At 42.6% G+C, this 16808-nt stretch overlaps 1 protein-coding gene across 4 annotated transcripts in view; it reads left to right on the top strand.

Moving 5' to 3' along the window:
- LOC112556610 (poly(rC)-binding protein 3-like) overlaps window positions 1–16808 on the top strand; it is a 70257-nt gene that overhangs the window by 1417 nt on the left and 52032 nt on the right. The window contains exons 1-2 of one of the 4 annotated variants that reach the window (XM_025225767.1): window positions 13421–13872; window positions 15678–15903. In XM_025225767.1, coding sequence (XP_025081552.1) covers window positions 15778–15903 — 126 coding nt within the window. In that variant the 5' untranslated portion in view covers window positions 13421–13872; window positions 15678–15777. Of the gene's footprint in view, window positions 1–13420; window positions 13873–15677; window positions 15904–16808 lie in introns of those variants that run through there. The other 3 variants (XM_025225764.1, XM_025225766.1, XM_025225765.1) reach the window with 3 other exon arrangements.

Raw genomic sequence — 16808 nt, 5'->3', positions numbered from 1 at the left:
TTTTTTTACAGGGCAGGACATAGGCGTGCTCACATTTTTTCATGCAGTTCCAGTGTTTTTTGCTGATATTGTGAATGAAAGGATGGATTTCATGTCTGCTTTTTTATTCATTCTTCGTTTATCTCTTGTCTCCTGCTTTTACTTTTACTGACTTGGGATAACAAAACGTTTTCCTCTCGTTAGTCCTCCATCTTTATACCAGTCTGTATGAGAGAGAGAGAATATACGTCCGCGCGCACATTTATGACCTCAGCTTCATATAAGCATGCGCAATCGTCAATGTCGCCAGACAAAAGCTATTTTGGTTTGTTTACCTGTTATTAACAATTTATATTCATTCTAATTTGTGGTATACCTTTGTGTGCATATCAGAGTCAGTGGTGAGGAATTTCTTTTTATGATTCTTTTATTTTTTTAATTCCTGTAACCTTTTTATTTCTGAGCTGTTATTTTTGTCTGGCATATTTGTGCAGCCAGGTTATAGCCAATGTTCCCAGCCCTTTCTTCCCAAGCTTTTATGTGGCTTTGAGAGAAGAAGTGATCCCTGACCTTTCACAGTTTTTACATCTTAGCTTTGAACGTGTATGTACTGCCTGCGGGAACTGCGCTGCCTTTGCAAGAAGTCTTCTCGCCATGCAATTCTTTGCAAAAGCCCTTGCATGTTGTCTCCTAGAAGCCATGATCACGTCTCGCTCGATTCGCCTGGATGCCCTTTGACCTTTAGTTTTCTCCTCTCGCTCGAGTTGCTTAGGTCGCTTTTTATGGCAGTGATGGGCAAAGGTTTGGTTGGTGGTTCGACTCTTCATATGCGCTTTGAGAGCTTTTGAGTTTCGATGCAGTTACAGCAAATTTGTAGTGTTTGCAGTTTTGAAAGAGACCCAAACTTCATCGTCATCGATATCATCATCGTCGCCATCATTATTGTCATCTCATTCATTATCGCTGTACTTTTAACAAAGTCGTCCTTCCAATACGACTATGTGTTTGTGTTTTCGTAATTTTCTTTATTTTTCACGATTTAAAACCGTTTAAAAAAGTGATATTTTCAAAAAAGCTACATAGCTTTAAGCACGACATAGTCCATAAGCTATGCCGCATATTAATAAGAATATTTTTTGCTTCTCGCAAAATGTCCAGTGATTTGCTGACTTTCTATTGTCTCAGTATCACCATACCGCAGTCCCTGTCCAAGCTACCGCGAGATAGACATTGTTCATTTGTAAATGTCGTGAACTATTTTTTTTTTTTTTTTGCTGATTTCTCATTTTATACCGAAAACAGGAAGTTAATTCCTCAAAGCGGCAGACAAGGTCAATACAACATGGCGCTGTTTTAGTTTGTACAAAATACTTGCGTGATTGTTTTTGTGGTTTTTTTTTTTTTTTTTTGGTAAAAACACTCCAGTTGACCTTGTTGTTCACTCCTGACGTCATTGAAACCCGCAGCCAATCAAACGCTTTCAGCTTGTGTAAAACAGCGTTGCCATAACAACAGGGATACTGATGTCTCGGAAAATGAGGTCTGGACGTTTTTTCCAGAACGCAAACAAGAATTGAGGTGTCCAGAGGCTTGTTATAGCAGTCAGAATAAAATTAATCACTCATGATTATGAGCATCAGTATCTTCTATTCAACTAAATGTCATTCATTTGAGAGGCGTTTAACAAAAATCACTCAGGTTAGCTTTTAATCACGTTTGTATCGATTCAGATGTTGGTTTTGACAGTTGATAATTTTACAACTGTCTGTGCTGGTTTCCGATTTAAATAATTCCAGGAATGTGTTAGAAACGCGGAAGAAAAAACTACCGCCAGCAGCTCTAGTAAAAAAAAAAAAATGTATTCATTTCTTTTGTTGTATGTTCTTTCTCTCTTTTTTTTATACCCTGCTCGACATTTTCCTTTTGTACTTGCCCCCACCCTCTCGTAGCCTTTCTCGTTTCCACCCCTTGGAGTGTGGCGCTAGCGCGTGTCCTCAAGGAAGGTGCGAGAAGACTGAAGGGCGGGCTGGAGTGAACTATCGGCCAGCGCCTTGTATTCCTTAATTGGCACCGCCCAGGCCTACAGGGTCCTTGTGTTTGCGTCCAAGAAGGGCGCCATCGTTTGGAAAACATGGCCGGCGGTTGTGCAGTAATAAGGTAGGCAGCGTCTTGGAGACGCTGTTAGGGTCGTCAGGCAGAATCCCGCCAGCGGCGCTGACAGCCACCTTGTCGCCTCTGATCAGAAAATCTTCAAATAACGCCACGTGCCGCGGTAAATGCCAGTGTTTTTCCTGGCCGCGGCTTCATCTTGCACTGCAGGGAATATCGACCTCCGTACATCCGTGCTTTTGGTGAAGGGGACATTTTTTTTTTTTTTTTGGTAACTTTGGCGTGTGACGCCCCTCGTTCATCATTTTTACCGAAGGGGGGGAAAGTGGGAAGTTAGCGAGGGCTACAGATCACGTGTCAAGTGGTGGTCATCGTAGTTAGCGCCTTCAGACCTCCTTCTTCTCTCATTCCTCCTCTTTCCCTCATTCCTCATCCTTCCCTCATTCCTCTTCCTTCTTTCATTCCTCCTCATTGCCCATTTTTTTTTTGTTTTCCTTCGCAGCCAACAATGTATGTCGTTCCTTGCTTTTTTCCTTTAAGGATCATTACATCGCTCTAATATCAGTCGACTAGCAGAAACGTCTCAATCCTCATTTTGTGTCTGTCTTCTACACTCGAAACCATTTAGGCTTGTAGACTAATTGTGTTTCACACATAGAATCCACAAAGCGGGTGTCTGTACCCGTAAATCTTACGCGTATGTCATGTTTCACACCCTGCTCTTTGTATGGTTGAGGTGTTAGTCTGCAGGTTGTGTCGCCATGTCTTTGTACTTTTTTTCAAGTTCTACCAGTACAAAGAGTTTGCTTAGACAGTCTTCTTTGTATCTCATCCGCCTTCTCTGTCCTTCTTTTCCCATTTTTTTCCTAGTCGACGAATGAACTGTCTTTACTGTATGAATGGAATGACTTTATTTGTAATGTGGATTGGTATGTCACACAGTATTCCTTGACATTCTAAAACAGGATTTGTTCATTCAAGGGAGTGTATGCTGAGAAAAGAGTTATTTTCGAGGTTGACATTTCCCGACAGAACATGTTTTAATGATGGCAACCACTTTCTCGACAATCATCAACCCCACACTTCAGTCGCCACTAATACACTGAAACTAAATGCATTATATACACTTTTTAAAAAATTATTAGACCCATCATTATGTCTCCATTTCAACCAATCATCAGCGAGAGAGATTTAAGTTTCGCTCCCAGTCTGAGGAGCCAACAAACACGTTGACAGCGAGAAGACACCCTGTGCTCTTCAATAAAAGTTTAATAAATTAGTTACAAACTACACGAAACACTGATTATTCTACAGGCAGTCTCACAAAGATGTAATGGATGTGTTGAAGATTCCATCGGAATTCCCCAAAAAGTGGCGCAGCCTTCCCTGACATCGTTATTCATCGTGATGAAAAGTTTCTTTATTTTGAGAGTTAAAAAAAATTGCATAAATACGCTTCATTCTCCGGGCTTCTCTACTTGGATGACTTGCTTGATGTTTGTGCAAATAACTGAAGAAATCTGCTGGGCGACTCTGAACCCCTTCCTCCCCCTTAAAAAAAAGAAGAGAAAATTGGAAAAAAATAGAACTGCAATTATGTAGGGTCGTTATTATTTCAGGTTCATCTCATCCTGCAGAGCAGTGTGCTAAAACTCTCTCCCCTTTCACCTCTTCTTTCCTTCCAAGAACGGCCAACCCCAGGGTGGGTTACAGAGACTGAAGAGTTCCATCGGGCCAACAAATTGGGCCTTAGTGTCTTCCTGTGCCGCCCCAAGATTGCGCCTCCTCCCTTGTCTTTGGGAGGATGTTGTTTTTGACAGTTATTGGTGGTGTCATCGCACCCTTAGAAATCGAATCTGGCGGCAGCATCCTGCGCTGGGGCTGAGGTTGCAGGCTGCCACAGCAGTCGTTGAACGCCTCGTCAACCTTTTCATCTGTTGGTTGTTTTTTTTTTCTTTCTTTTTTTTTTTCTTGAGAAGCGTCGGGATGGTGGCAGCAAATAGTGGAAGAAATCAGGTTTGAAGAGACGTGGGATGAAATAGGCAGTTGCTAGTAATTGCAAATTTTAAGCTTGCACATCCATTTATTTTTTAAAATAAAACCAATAGGATAATTTTGTTTTAATTTCTTTATTTTTTTAATGAATGTAGAATGGTGTGTCAATGCGTTTGAAATGCCATTACTGCGTGCCGCCCATCAATTCCCCTTCCTCACAAGATGTCTCCCCCAATACTTTGGCACCAGTCGGTACTTGAAACATCTCAGTGCGCGGTCGGAGGATCTAGAAAGTTCCTCTTAATGGTCGTCCCTCCAGCATCTGGTCATTACTGTCATCCGATGCCCTGTGGCGGTTGGCGGTTGGCGAAGCGTCGGTGCTGCCAGAGATTGGGTGGGATTAGTACCTCGCGGGGTAACCGTGGGATCCGAGTTCCTGTACCTGCTTCTTTGTCGACAAGTAACTACCACAGCGGAGCTGGCCTGCCAGACAGCCAGCCAACCATCCATCTGGTCCGCCTTCTGCATTTCGGATTCGCTAACCATGAGAACATACACAAAATTATCTTTATCCTTTCTTCATCCTTTCTCCCTCTCTAAACACATTGTGAAGAGAATGTCTTTCATCTTTCCTACTCTCTTTTCTCATCGATATTTCATTCGTTCCGCTCTTTCTTTCTCTTACTTTACATTTCGAAATGATTATATTTATATATATATGAGAGGTTTCTGCGATCTGTCAACGATAGTCTCACCATTGTGTAAAAGTTTCTTTAACCTCTTCTGCTTTGCGTGCATCGGTGTTTAGATAGTGTCGCCCGCCTTCCTTTGTTGTGCGTCATTGCTTGATGATATCGGCTCTTTTATTTTAAAAAAAGCAGGAAAAGTTGTAAACAACAAGAGAGGAAAACGCGCATCTGGTTCCCAGAAGACACCTCGCACGTCTTTAAAGATGCTAATGGCTGGGCGTGCGCTGCTCACGTGCAGCACGTGGTGCATTAGCCGCGTATACAAGAAAGTGGAGAGAAGAGGGACTCGCACCCTGGTGTAATCCTCGGACGGTTAGATGTGTGCTGGGATGACAAAACATCTTTTTAATGATGCTCTTAAGAGAGCTGCGAAGTCATAATACAATAAATGCTTGCTTTCATTTAGTTCCTCGCCCTCTCATCTCTAGTCGCTTCTTTCGTGTCATTTCCAGCAATAACCAGCTGGCTGATGACACAGGCAGAAAGCCATTGCTTCTTCATTCATTTCTGTCATGTCATTGCGATTATTAACCTGTTGGCTGATGGTAAACTCGTAAATGCATCGCCTTCTCATTCATTTTTAGTTACTCGCTTTTTTATGTTTTTTCAAACAACAACCTGTTGGCTGATGGTACACGCAGAGCGGCATTGCCCCCTGTTTCTTTCTTGGAGTTTAAACATTAACCTCTTGTGGATGGTAGGAAAAAAAAAAAAAAAAAAAACCTTCTAAGTCGTTATATTGTAATCGAATGTTGTCTGTCATTGTGAACAGTGAAACCTGTTGGCTGAAGGTACACGCAGAGCGCCATTGCCTTCTCATTCATCTTTGGTTGCTGGATTCTTTCTCGACAAATCGAACCGTCAACCTTTTGCCTGTTGGTAGAAGCAAAACATCATTGCCTTCTCATTCATCTGTAGTTCGTCGCTTCTTTCATGACATTTCGAACCTTGACTTGTTGACTGAAAGATGCAGCGTGCGGCATCAAAACATCAATCGGAAAGGACCAGGAAGTCGGAATTAACTCCGAGAAATATCCGGAATGGTGGATGGTCCCACAGCTAACACGTTTGTGGTCCTCCTTTTTACCGTCATTGTCCAAAGGAAGAGGGGTTGATAGGTGGGAGGAGGATGTGAGCCGTACCGAGCGAGCACCCATGTCCTCTGGCGGTAGTAGTCCTAGTCCGTCGCCAAGCAACCTCAACTTATGGATCATCTCTTTGGCGACGTCCTTTTCCATCGTCACTGTAGCCCAGCGCTTTGGTTCGAAGTTTGGTCTCTGATTGGCGGAAAGTGGCCCTTGGGAAGAAGCCATACTCTAGTCACCTCCTAACGAAGGTCTGGCGGGCCACGGACAAGCGAACTGTGACGCCTGGGCAAGTCAATCGCCATCAGATACCAGGGGAGTTAACTGGCCATTTCCTCTTCCTGTTTTCAGTCCTCGGGCTCACCTTTAATGAGTCAAGGGCGATGATGACTGTCCATAGCACTGTCATTTAGATGAGAAGATATTATAATAATGATAATGAACATGTTTATGGCGTTTCGACACCACGTTAGTCACCATCTGAAATGTCCAAGGCAAGTGGTCTAAATAAATTGTTTCTTGGTCGTGTGCCGACAAAGTTTGCGGGACCCTACTTCAACCGTTCAACAGTTCACTCTAGCGAGTGGTTTACTGTTGGCGATCGGCCATGGCAACCATGTTTTGAAGCTGAAAACCGACACCAAATTTTACAAGAAACGGTATGCACCCGCCTAAATAGGTTTGCCGCACTGTTCAGGAGAAGTTTGCAAAGTAAGTGTAGGTCACACGGCAGACAAGAAAAATGCAGCTGGTTGTAAAAAAAAAAAACTTCGAGTATTTTTTTTTGTTTTTGTTTTTTGTTTGGGTTTGTTTTTGCGTTTCTCGTGTGTCTAAAGCTTCGGTCCTGTCTTGAGCAGCGATAAATCTTGCTGTTATGCCAATAACACTCCTCCTCACTCACAACTCTTCAACTCCCCGAATGAACAAGTGAGGAGGGGAGGTACTGATGACAAAATCAAAACCACAAACAAATCCCCTTCCATAGCAGTCTATGGATGATGGGTAATAAATGCAAAGAGTCCTGCTGGTGGTGTGACCATAGCGATGCTGAGAGCCTGGCAGAGGTGGCGATTATTGTTGTTGTTGTTGTTGTTGTTGTTGTTGTTGTTGTTGTTGTTGTTGCTGCTGCAGTAAGCTGCTAGCCATGGGTCTGTCAAGCAGAAACCGACCACTTTGACCGTTACACTTCGTTAACCCTCCTGCTTTCCCCTCCTCCAATCCTGATTGCAAACAAATGGTTCAAGCGCTTGCCATGTACGAGTGAGTGGTCGCACCTTGCAACTGCTTTGGCTTCCAACCGCGCAGTATGCTAATGACGGCGGTTGATGGCCTCGCGCATGCCTAAACTAACCAGCACTCAGGTATGGAAATCAGGCTTGTCCCGCTTTCCTCCTCGCTTTTGATTCGAGTGGCTCGCTGGGCTTTGATGTCGAGAGTGCCTCGAGGGTCACTGGAGGTTTTCGCTGGAGCTTCGCTTCAGTTCTCCGAAAGCTGGCAGCTCCAGCTGGAACTTGCCGCCAGCAGCTGGCGCTCCGATGGCCTTGGGTACAGGGTACAAAGGTGACGTCACAGACTCCACAGGTGTGCGCGTACTGTTAAATCCAAAATCGAAACTTGTGAAGATTAAAGGAGGAATTTAATTTAATTTGTGGAGGATATGCTCAGTTTGCATACAGTAGTAGTCTATATGCAGGTATAGTAGGTACACAAGTATCGTCAGGAGGAATGCAGTGCACTGTAATCAGCGAAAATAATTCTTCCACACCTAAGTCCGTGGTACTTGTGTGTATAAAGAGGCAAAGTAGCGAGGAGAGGACTAAAATATGTGGCACCGAAAATAGTGTCTCTAACCCTCGCCTACTCCTTAACAACCTAGAAAATGAGAACGTTTACCTTTGTAACGAGAGATGCATGGAGAGCATGACTGGATTGGTTATTCTGAATGTACTTTCTGCACAGTCCACAGAGAGAGAGAGAAGATTTTATTTGCCAAGGATGTATTTTAATGAGCAGGAAATACCAATTACACACTTGCAGACGCCACTTTATTTGCAACTAAAAAAATAGAAAACAAAAAAGAAAATAGAAACTGAAAGACTGTTTTACTGTTTTGCCTCTCTTTTCCTCCCGTCTTTTGGCCCCTCTATCCTCTGTCTTCTCTCTTATTATGCGGCTTCCCTTTGATTCTTCCCGTCTACACTCTTTATCTGTCCTCCCTCTTTCATTCTGTCTCTCCACACTCTTTTTTTCTGATCACCGTCAAAAGACATTACGAAGTGCACAAAGGTCTTGGTGTAATCAGAGCTTACCGGAAGTGCCTGTCAAATACTCGCTGTTTAGGATCATTTCATTGGTCGATTTGAAACAAAAGAAACAGCGAAACGTGCAAAACAACAGTAAAAATCAGCCTGGTCTAAAAAGGGTCAAGGTCTTATGGTAAAATCGGAAAACCTGGTATTTGGAAAAACAACTCGAAAAAAACAAACAACAGCTACGCACGGGTGTTTTTTTGTTTGTTTGTTTTTTTTAAATGAACACGAACCGAATGCATACAGGAAGAAATATGGAAGTGAAAGGCATTCAGTTTACGAAGAAAATTTTATATTACAAACTAGTCATTTTAGGAAAGTTCTCGGCCATGTGGCGAAAACATGCGAGTTGTCGTTGATACAAGCAGAAGTACAGAGCGAGTCGAGTTTGTGTTTTTAAGCTGTTGCTCATTTTTATCTTCTGATGAATAATCTGTTTGTCGGGCAAAATGAAGGAGTTAGTTTTATGCAATAGTTTCTTGCTCTTCGTGATATTTGATGAAATGGTTCTACTTTCCATCTCGTTCATTCTACACCACCAACCACACCCCGCCCCTACTCAGCCTCACCGCGCGGAACGGTTAACAGATCGGCAGCGGTCCTGACGTCACGGTTGTGCAGCTGGAGAAAGTGAAGCTGTGCGGACAACAGTTGTCATCCAATCCTAATAATATTTTTCCCTCTGCTGCAGTGGGACCCAGCGGAGTACTCTCCACCCCACGTTCCTTAACTCAACACCTCGGGTGAGGGAGGGCGGCTTCATTTCATTTGTCTCCGCAGGAAGCGAAATGAAACTTGCTTTTCGCCGTCAACAGCATCATAACTGTAGCGACATACACAAGGCACCAGAAACAGAAAGAGAAATAATAAGACAAGGTTTGCACAACGGTTCATGTCTCCATTCCCCAGACAGAAATGTTTTTGTTGGATACGTCCAGAATTTTGTGGTCGTGTTTTTGCGGATCAAATATGCCGAGAGTTCGAATGATTGGGGGTTTCGATGCATTATTGATGATGAGTAAAAGTCTTGTTAAATTGATAGTTCAATAAATAATAACATGAAAATTCAAAAAAGTGAAGTAATTAGACACCTTGGGTTTCTAGTCAGGCTTGCCTCCTTTGCGTTTGTTGGCAGCGGCGTCAGATCGTCCCTCAGATTCTAGAAAAGTCGAGGAAATTGAAAGTCATCGTTCTTGTCTACCCTGGCAATGTCACAGGAAAAGTCTACTACGATAGACCCATCAGCTAGCCTTAGACTCTTTTGTGTCGCTGGCCTTCATGTTGTACATCTCTGTCACCTCGTCGGGTAAGCCCTCGCTCCGTGACAGTCGCCATGACAACGAACGGTGCCACTCGTGATGCCGCCAGCGAAGAAGCTTTGGCACAGCGGTCACGCCAGATGTGAGTCAGATTTGTGAGGTGATGATGGCAGCCTGTGTAAAGTGAGAGTTGTTGTCCACAGTCATGCTTTACAGACGTGGGAGAACAGGTCGTTGTCGCTCGGGTGTATGTCCTGTGACGCCATACCCGGATGTTACAAGGCCGGCGGCTTTATTGATGTCCGGCGCGTGGGTCGATACTTCGTTATCGAAAATTCTCCCAGGCTTCAGCTGCGGGCCGGTGACTGATTTTTTGCCTCGGTTCCTGACGTTCCATAAACACCGAGAATGGCATTGTGGGAAAGGTCTTTAGACACTCGTAGGTGGCATACCTGTAGGACAGGTGGATGGCGGTGACCCCCTTGGGGAGGTTACCATGATCACGCATAGTATCACGGCTTAGTGCTTTAGTCACATCATCTGCTATTGACATCTGTCTGATGTTCTTGCATTTTTTATTTAAAATATTTTTTCCTCTTGCCGCTGATCAGACTCCAGAATATCCTTCAAGCTGCTGAGTTGAATGCCTTACTTTCTTTCCATCTCCGGTCAGAGTTTTAAAACACATCCAGACCAAAACCGTTCTTTCTCGTTCCCCACCACTACTTTTTTGTTTTGTTTATTAGCTTAGGTTGAATTTACTATTAGATAAATATATTGAGTTACATTAAACGGATCCCTAACAGCCAATTTTATTAAAATTCGATTAACGTGTCTTTTCATGCCCTCGATCTCCTTGCTTCAGCAGTTAATTGTTCCGTTGACCTGGTGATGTAAAACTGCTTCCATCTTCTTCTTTTAAAGGTGGAAGGAACTTTCGAGAATTGCTTGTGAAAGTTTTTTCCGAAGTCTTTTTCTTTCCTAAACACGAAGTTAAAAATCACGTTTTATGTATCTTTTTCCCCTGGTCTGTTCTCTCTCTCTTTTTGTCTCTTTATCTATGTTCACGTCTTAGCAAGTCTGTTAAGTTGTTAAATTTCCTTTCACTTACACTTCTGTCCAACTTATTTTTCTTTCCCATTTTTTCGTAAACTTTTTTTTCACTGGCAGCGTCCTTTAATCTTCTCTGAACGTTGTTTCTTATCTCCAGCCGATCATGGCGCGGATGTCTTGTGTGTGTTTTTAGACAAAACGACTTTTCCCTCACCTTCCTGAACCTCCCCCCTCCCATAATATACATATATGTGTGAAGTAAAAATGGTAAACCATCGTAGAAAGCATCCTGACCGCACGATATAAAATGTCGCGGGTCAAGAAAAGCGAGAACACGTTGTAATGCCGGAGCGAGACTTTTTTGTCGACATCCTTCATTCACACTTTCCTCCCATCATCAGCGAGTTTCTGACCTTTTCTTTGAATCATCATGTCCTGGCACGTCCCATCCAGTTGAAGAGATGATGTTCTCGGCTTGTGGGTGGGGCTTCTGTATGGAGCCCACATCACCTTTACAAACACGTGACTTGCGCATGCGTGTCTGCGCACGTACCTGCACGCACATGCACCCGCACTGCTGACCGATTTGTAGAATTATTTTATGTAAATGTACGTGTGTGATTTGGTTCACCTGTAGCAGATACCGTGTCAAAGATAGGGTTAAAGGGCAAGTCGATATCGGGTTTTAGTGAACCTCATGCACTCGACGATTTTCATCTGGGATGTGATTGGTGAAGAGGACAGCAGTCCTCCCGACATATTGGGAGTCGAAGGAGGGATAGTAAGTTGCTGTCCTCATGATTTAGATAGCTTTATTCGTGGAAAATTGTTGGTTGGTTCTCAGGTAATTCACTGCTGCTTATAATAAGGAGAAATAATCTACTAGTGGATGAAGTTCTCAGTCTGTTCCTCCCTCAGCCTGTATTAAAGATAACATATCACATAGAATGGAAGTAGCTTCCATACTGATGGACCTTATCGTGGGTGTTGAGTGGACTTGACAGGATTACAGGATCGCGACTGTCATAACATGAATGAGACAGGATTACAGGATCGTGTTACATGGATATGACGATACAGGATCCCATGCACGCGCGCAAACTCAAAAAAGGAAAGAGAGAGAGAGAAAGAGAAAACTCCCTTCTACTATCTAATTTTTTTTCCCGATGCTGTTTATGTCCAAAACTTTAAAGCAACATGCTACAATCAGATGACTTTCAGGAAACATGATGAAGGTGCACTTTCGCGTGACATTTCTTTCTCGGGAAAAAACAAGCCCGAACTATCCTATTGTGTTTCAGGACATCTTGCTCTTTTTTTTTTTTCAATGTTCCTTCCATTCACCATGCCATCGTCATGCTTTTTTTTTCAGTTACTCAGCAGCAGGAACCGAAATCGTGCCTTTATTTTTCATTAATAGCTGTCAGGAGCGACAGGCAGTCGAGTTCTGTAATCAGATGTAATGTTACAGGCACTCAGGCGGAATAGTTTTTTTATTATTTTTATTATAATCCGTCACGACTGGCGACTAGTAATGGGAAAGTCTCTTCTGTTTTTCTTGTTTTTTTTTTAATTAGACATTCTCTCTCTCAAATGAGGTATACTGTAAAGACATATGATTAGAACAGAGCAAATTCCTGTATGCAGGCGCATGTTCTTTTTTTCTCTGAAATGGTTTATGCATAATTTTTATAGGTATATATATATAAGCAGTTATTTCTTGTTAGACTTTTGGTTTGCAACTATCAGAGTGAAGGTTTTCCGGTTTTATTTTTAATATTAACTCTTTTTTTTTCCCTCTTTCTCTGTTAAATGAGGTTTATTATAAATAATATGATTAGTTCAGGCAAAAGTTTATTTCCGAACTCTGAAGTAGTTGTTTATACAAGAATGCGTATACAGTATATATATACCTGGGTAGTTTCTTTGTTAGACAGTGATTGTTTACTTACGTTTGCTCATTTCAGTACTTATTACTATGTGTTAGGGTGTGTGTTTGCTTTTTTTTTACCTCCCTTTAGTCACGTGCTTCATCCTAGATTAAAAAAAAAGTCGGTCTGTCCCTACCTCTGTAGAGACGGCGTTTCTCTTTCCTTTTTATTTGAAGTAAAAGCCCACAGGGTCATGCCCCCGCAACTTTAGGTGGGTTTGGTGTTTGGTCGTAAAAACAAAAACAACCTTTGTAAGCAGTTTAGTTCACCATCACAACCCCCGCCTCCAATAAACACAGAAACCTGGATCCGAGGTCTGTGTGACAGCGTGTTAGTCCATCTTGTCCTGTCAAGAAGGATCAGAGGTCTCGCCATGAGTCGATTGTTTTGTCGAGAAGGACTCGCCACCCTTGTCGAAAGAGGACCAAGGCTCACAATCTGTCGGTCATGTCATGTCGAGCTGTTTGTACACATCCCCTCGTAAGTAATGGAAATGGAGCAGGGGAACGCCCCCAGCCATCGGGTCAGCGACACATGGGTCTGCGCTCAAGACAATCGTTTCATGCGCTCTAATCGGACATCGGCGCGTATCTGGCTACACGCGATGACTTTGACCCGGCGATAAGCGGCGCTCCTCCTGATAATGCATCCTCTTGCCTTTCGACCGTTATCTCGCTTTACTTGGCAAGTCCGCCCCCTCGGGACAGTCGTAAGGTTTCTGTCCTTACACACTCCTCCTAACCCCAGGCCCCTCGTAAGTGCCAGCCCTCGTCTTGGCTGTCGCTGGCGACAACGACCCATTGTTTGCTAATGAGACCTTGTTGGCGCCAGGCACAATGGCTGTTTTTATTTTCTAACTCTCCACTCGCGAGAGTCTGCGGATTGCAATCTTGTCTCTCAACTAAAGTAATTGCACGGGAGCCCTTGACTGGGGACAGTCCAGGCAGTGTAGTCTTATTCTTTTTTTGTGTCAAATTATCTAACGTCTACGCCGTTGGTTTGACTTTGGTGAGACCGAGCTTAGACGCTAGGTCGATGTGATGCAGCCGGGTACATGAACCCAGGCCCAGGGCGATGCGAGCTGTCCGCGATAAGCCTGGACTTGACGCTGGGGTCTCCCTAGCCCCTGACCCCGCTTTGTGATGAGAACATCATGTGGTTTGTGCGGTCAGGAAAAGAACTCACATGTGGTGTGTTGGAAGATTACGGGTGGCTGTCGTGAGTGTGACAAGTGTCGTCCTTTGTTAGAAGACCTTTAACTTCTTCCAGCCATGACAGTGTGTGTATGACCGCAGTCTTACTTACCCCAGCTGAGTTTCACTTGGACAAGTTAATTCCTCCAATAATTTTTATTTTGTTGGTTCCATCTTAAACGCCAAACTGTGGGTGTATCCCGTTTACAGGTAAGGGTACATCGGTTATCATAGTCTTTACATGTGTCTCCAAAACGCTGGATAATATTGTTGCGTGTGATGTCTGGATGTTACATTGATGTTACAGAGGATAGTTGAGGTCTGGCCATTAAGATCATTGTTTTTGTGGGAGTACCAGTGGTGTGTAGTGTCGAGAAAGACATAACAGTGATGCCTGTGAGCTTTTCACTTGTAGGCAGACAAAAAGACCAAAAGGTTTATTTAAAGTCGATTAACAGTCGTTCTCTCGGATATCGTTTGATGGAATCAAAAAAGATAATTCTCCCACCAGGTCGTCTACATGTGCGAGACACCATAACCCTCCTGCTCCTGTCGTCCCTGTTGTTATTAGAATGATATTACACGTGTTGTGTGTAGGGGCGTGACAACAAACTATAAATGTCAAATTTATTATCTGTTTTACTGAAGCTGACCTCTTAAAGCATTTATATTTGTCCTTATGTCGTTATAGGTAATCATTCTTACCAGTGTTGATTGGTTCAGCATGTGAGAGAAAGAATGAATGAACATTTTTATTGGATGAACATGGTTCACAGCAAACTGTTCGGTTTTTCCAAGCGCTCTGTTGTTATATTGATTAATTGCAGTTATTTTGTGTTTAAATTGATCAGCCTCCAGCTAAGTTTTATTTGTATACTAGAGCAGAGTGCGCAGATTCTTGTGGTTCAACAAAACTTGGGATGTTATTTGACCATGCTAGTTCACAGATGTTTGTTTTCGTGGCCTCGTACCTTTTCTGTTGTGGTGATATAGAAAGTAATCCAGGACCCCTGAATAATACTGATTCTCACGAAATACACCGAAATGTATATATGATGCAGCTTTGTCATCGTATCAACGTTTCTTGTATATCCAGGGGCATAATCATTACATAGAAAATATTCTCTTGTCGTACTAGTTACATTTGCACTTTGAAAAGAAATTAGACTAAATATTAAACGAGCTTTTAAATTAATTCTAGCAGGTTTGTAAACTGGGCTAAATATGAGAAAGATGAGTTTTTAAAGTGAAGAAGGTTGCTGGAGAGCGCGAGGCGTCAAGGTTGGATTGTTGTATTTAAAAAAAAAAAATAGTTATATGTAGATGCATTTCGGAGAATTTTTTTTTCTCTCGTAACCACAACTATTGGACAACATTCCGATCAGAAAACTTTCTAATAACTTAACAACATGACACTCAGGTCAAGGCTGTCTTCGGTGACCCTGCGATTACTCGAAGACGATATTGGGGAAGAAGAATGTTTTTTTTTAAAGAAAAAAAAACTTGCGCTGAGATGGACGCTTTTTTCTGTGTTATCACAAACCAAAAACGGATCACGAGATCCAGGTTCAGTTTGCTCGATATCGCTGTCACTTTTTTCCCGAAAAAAGACGAGGCAGAAGGTTGCTGAGCAAGTACAAATATTGCGAAGGAGAGCATGATGGGAAGGTGGGGTGCGTGGGAATAACTGCAGCCAGTCGTTGACATGACTCGAGCTTTCCTCGTTTTTCTCTAGTTTCTTAATTCAGAGACACACTGTACATTGTATGTGATCTTTAGCAGACGACAGTCCTGATGAAAGCTGTTGTTACAACGAACATTTATGTAGGTCATCAATCCTGAAATCAGACCCACTTTTTTTCAGGGTAGGCATCCAATGAACCCTCACGCGCACAGACCTTTGACCGTGGGCTCAATTACAAAAACCCTTTACATCACACACTACAACTTCGTTGCAAAATAATGGTTGCAGACAAAATTTTGAATTATGAATTTTTTTTGTTTTGTTTTTGCAGTTGTGGCTGGGTGAAGCCGCAGCCACGGCGAGGCCTCCAGCATCCGGGCATCTCAGAGGCCGGGACTGAGGCAGGGACTCTAGGTCAGGGTGACACGGGTATGGCCACAGACATCAAGGGCAACATGGTGCAGACCGATACAGCAGCCAACAACTCCACCACATCCACCACTTCCGGCACCACGGCCCCTTCCATCCTCACTATCAGGATGATCATGCAGGGCAAGGTGAGTGACAGGATTCGAACCCTGGAGAGATGCTAAACAGAATAATCTCCTCTTTGTATAGTGTTTGGTCTGTCTGTACTCTTTCTTTCTTTTTCTGCTTCTCTCTCTCTAGCTTGTATTCTGGTCTGTTTGTTCTTTATTTATTTGGTGTTTTTCTTTCTTTCGTCTGTTTGAGTTGTTGTTTATTTTTTGGGTTGTTTTCGGTTTTTGTAAGTTCTTTCTTTGGTTTTTTAAATTTTATTTTTATTTTTTTAATCATTCCTTTGTTTTCTTTTACTTTCTTTTTGCTTATTTGTTAATATTTTTGTTTGTTTTTGTTTAGTTTTGTCGTTTATATGTTTTTGATTTGTTGTTGGTTTTTGTTTTTTTTATAATTTTGGGTTTTTTTCCTTATTTCTTTGGGTCTGTCGTTCACGAGTGTTTGTTTTTTGAGTGTTTAATTATTTGTAGGTTTTTTATTTCTTTGATGCTTTTGTTTTTTGTTTGTTTGTTTTTTTCGTTTGGTGTGTCTGTGTGTGTGCAGGAATGTGTACATCCTCTCTATCATCTGTCTACATACCTGTGTGTGCATCTCTGTTTCTTGTTTTGTCGTCGCTGTCTCTCTGGTTCGCTTGCTGCTGGTGTCTGAGCTCGATAAGGAGCTCCATGTTTTTCTCCCTGCGTTCTCGCGGTCCATTTAGTATCATCTGTATCAGCCCAGCGTGCTTATCAAGATCACTTGCAACTTGCATCGAAAGACGATATGTAGCAGACACAAACAAGAGACTCATAACGATGCTTGAAGATTTTTCGCTCAATTTTGTTTAATTTTAGGTGCAAGAACATCGTGCAACCAATGTAAGAAAAAAAACCGAGCAAAATGAGTCGGCTGTGCTTGATGTTTTAAGAATAAGAACATCGTCCCG

This window comes from Pomacea canaliculata, linkage group LG2, assembly GCF_003073045.1.
Source record: "Pomacea canaliculata isolate SZHN2017 linkage group LG2, ASM307304v1, whole genome shotgun sequence".
NCBI lineage: Eukaryota > Metazoa > Mollusca > Gastropoda > Architaenioglossa > Ampullariidae > Pomacea > Pomacea canaliculata.
The sequence above is the reverse complement of the archived record's forward strand: the minus strand, read 5'-3'. Positions and strand labels throughout refer to the sequence as shown.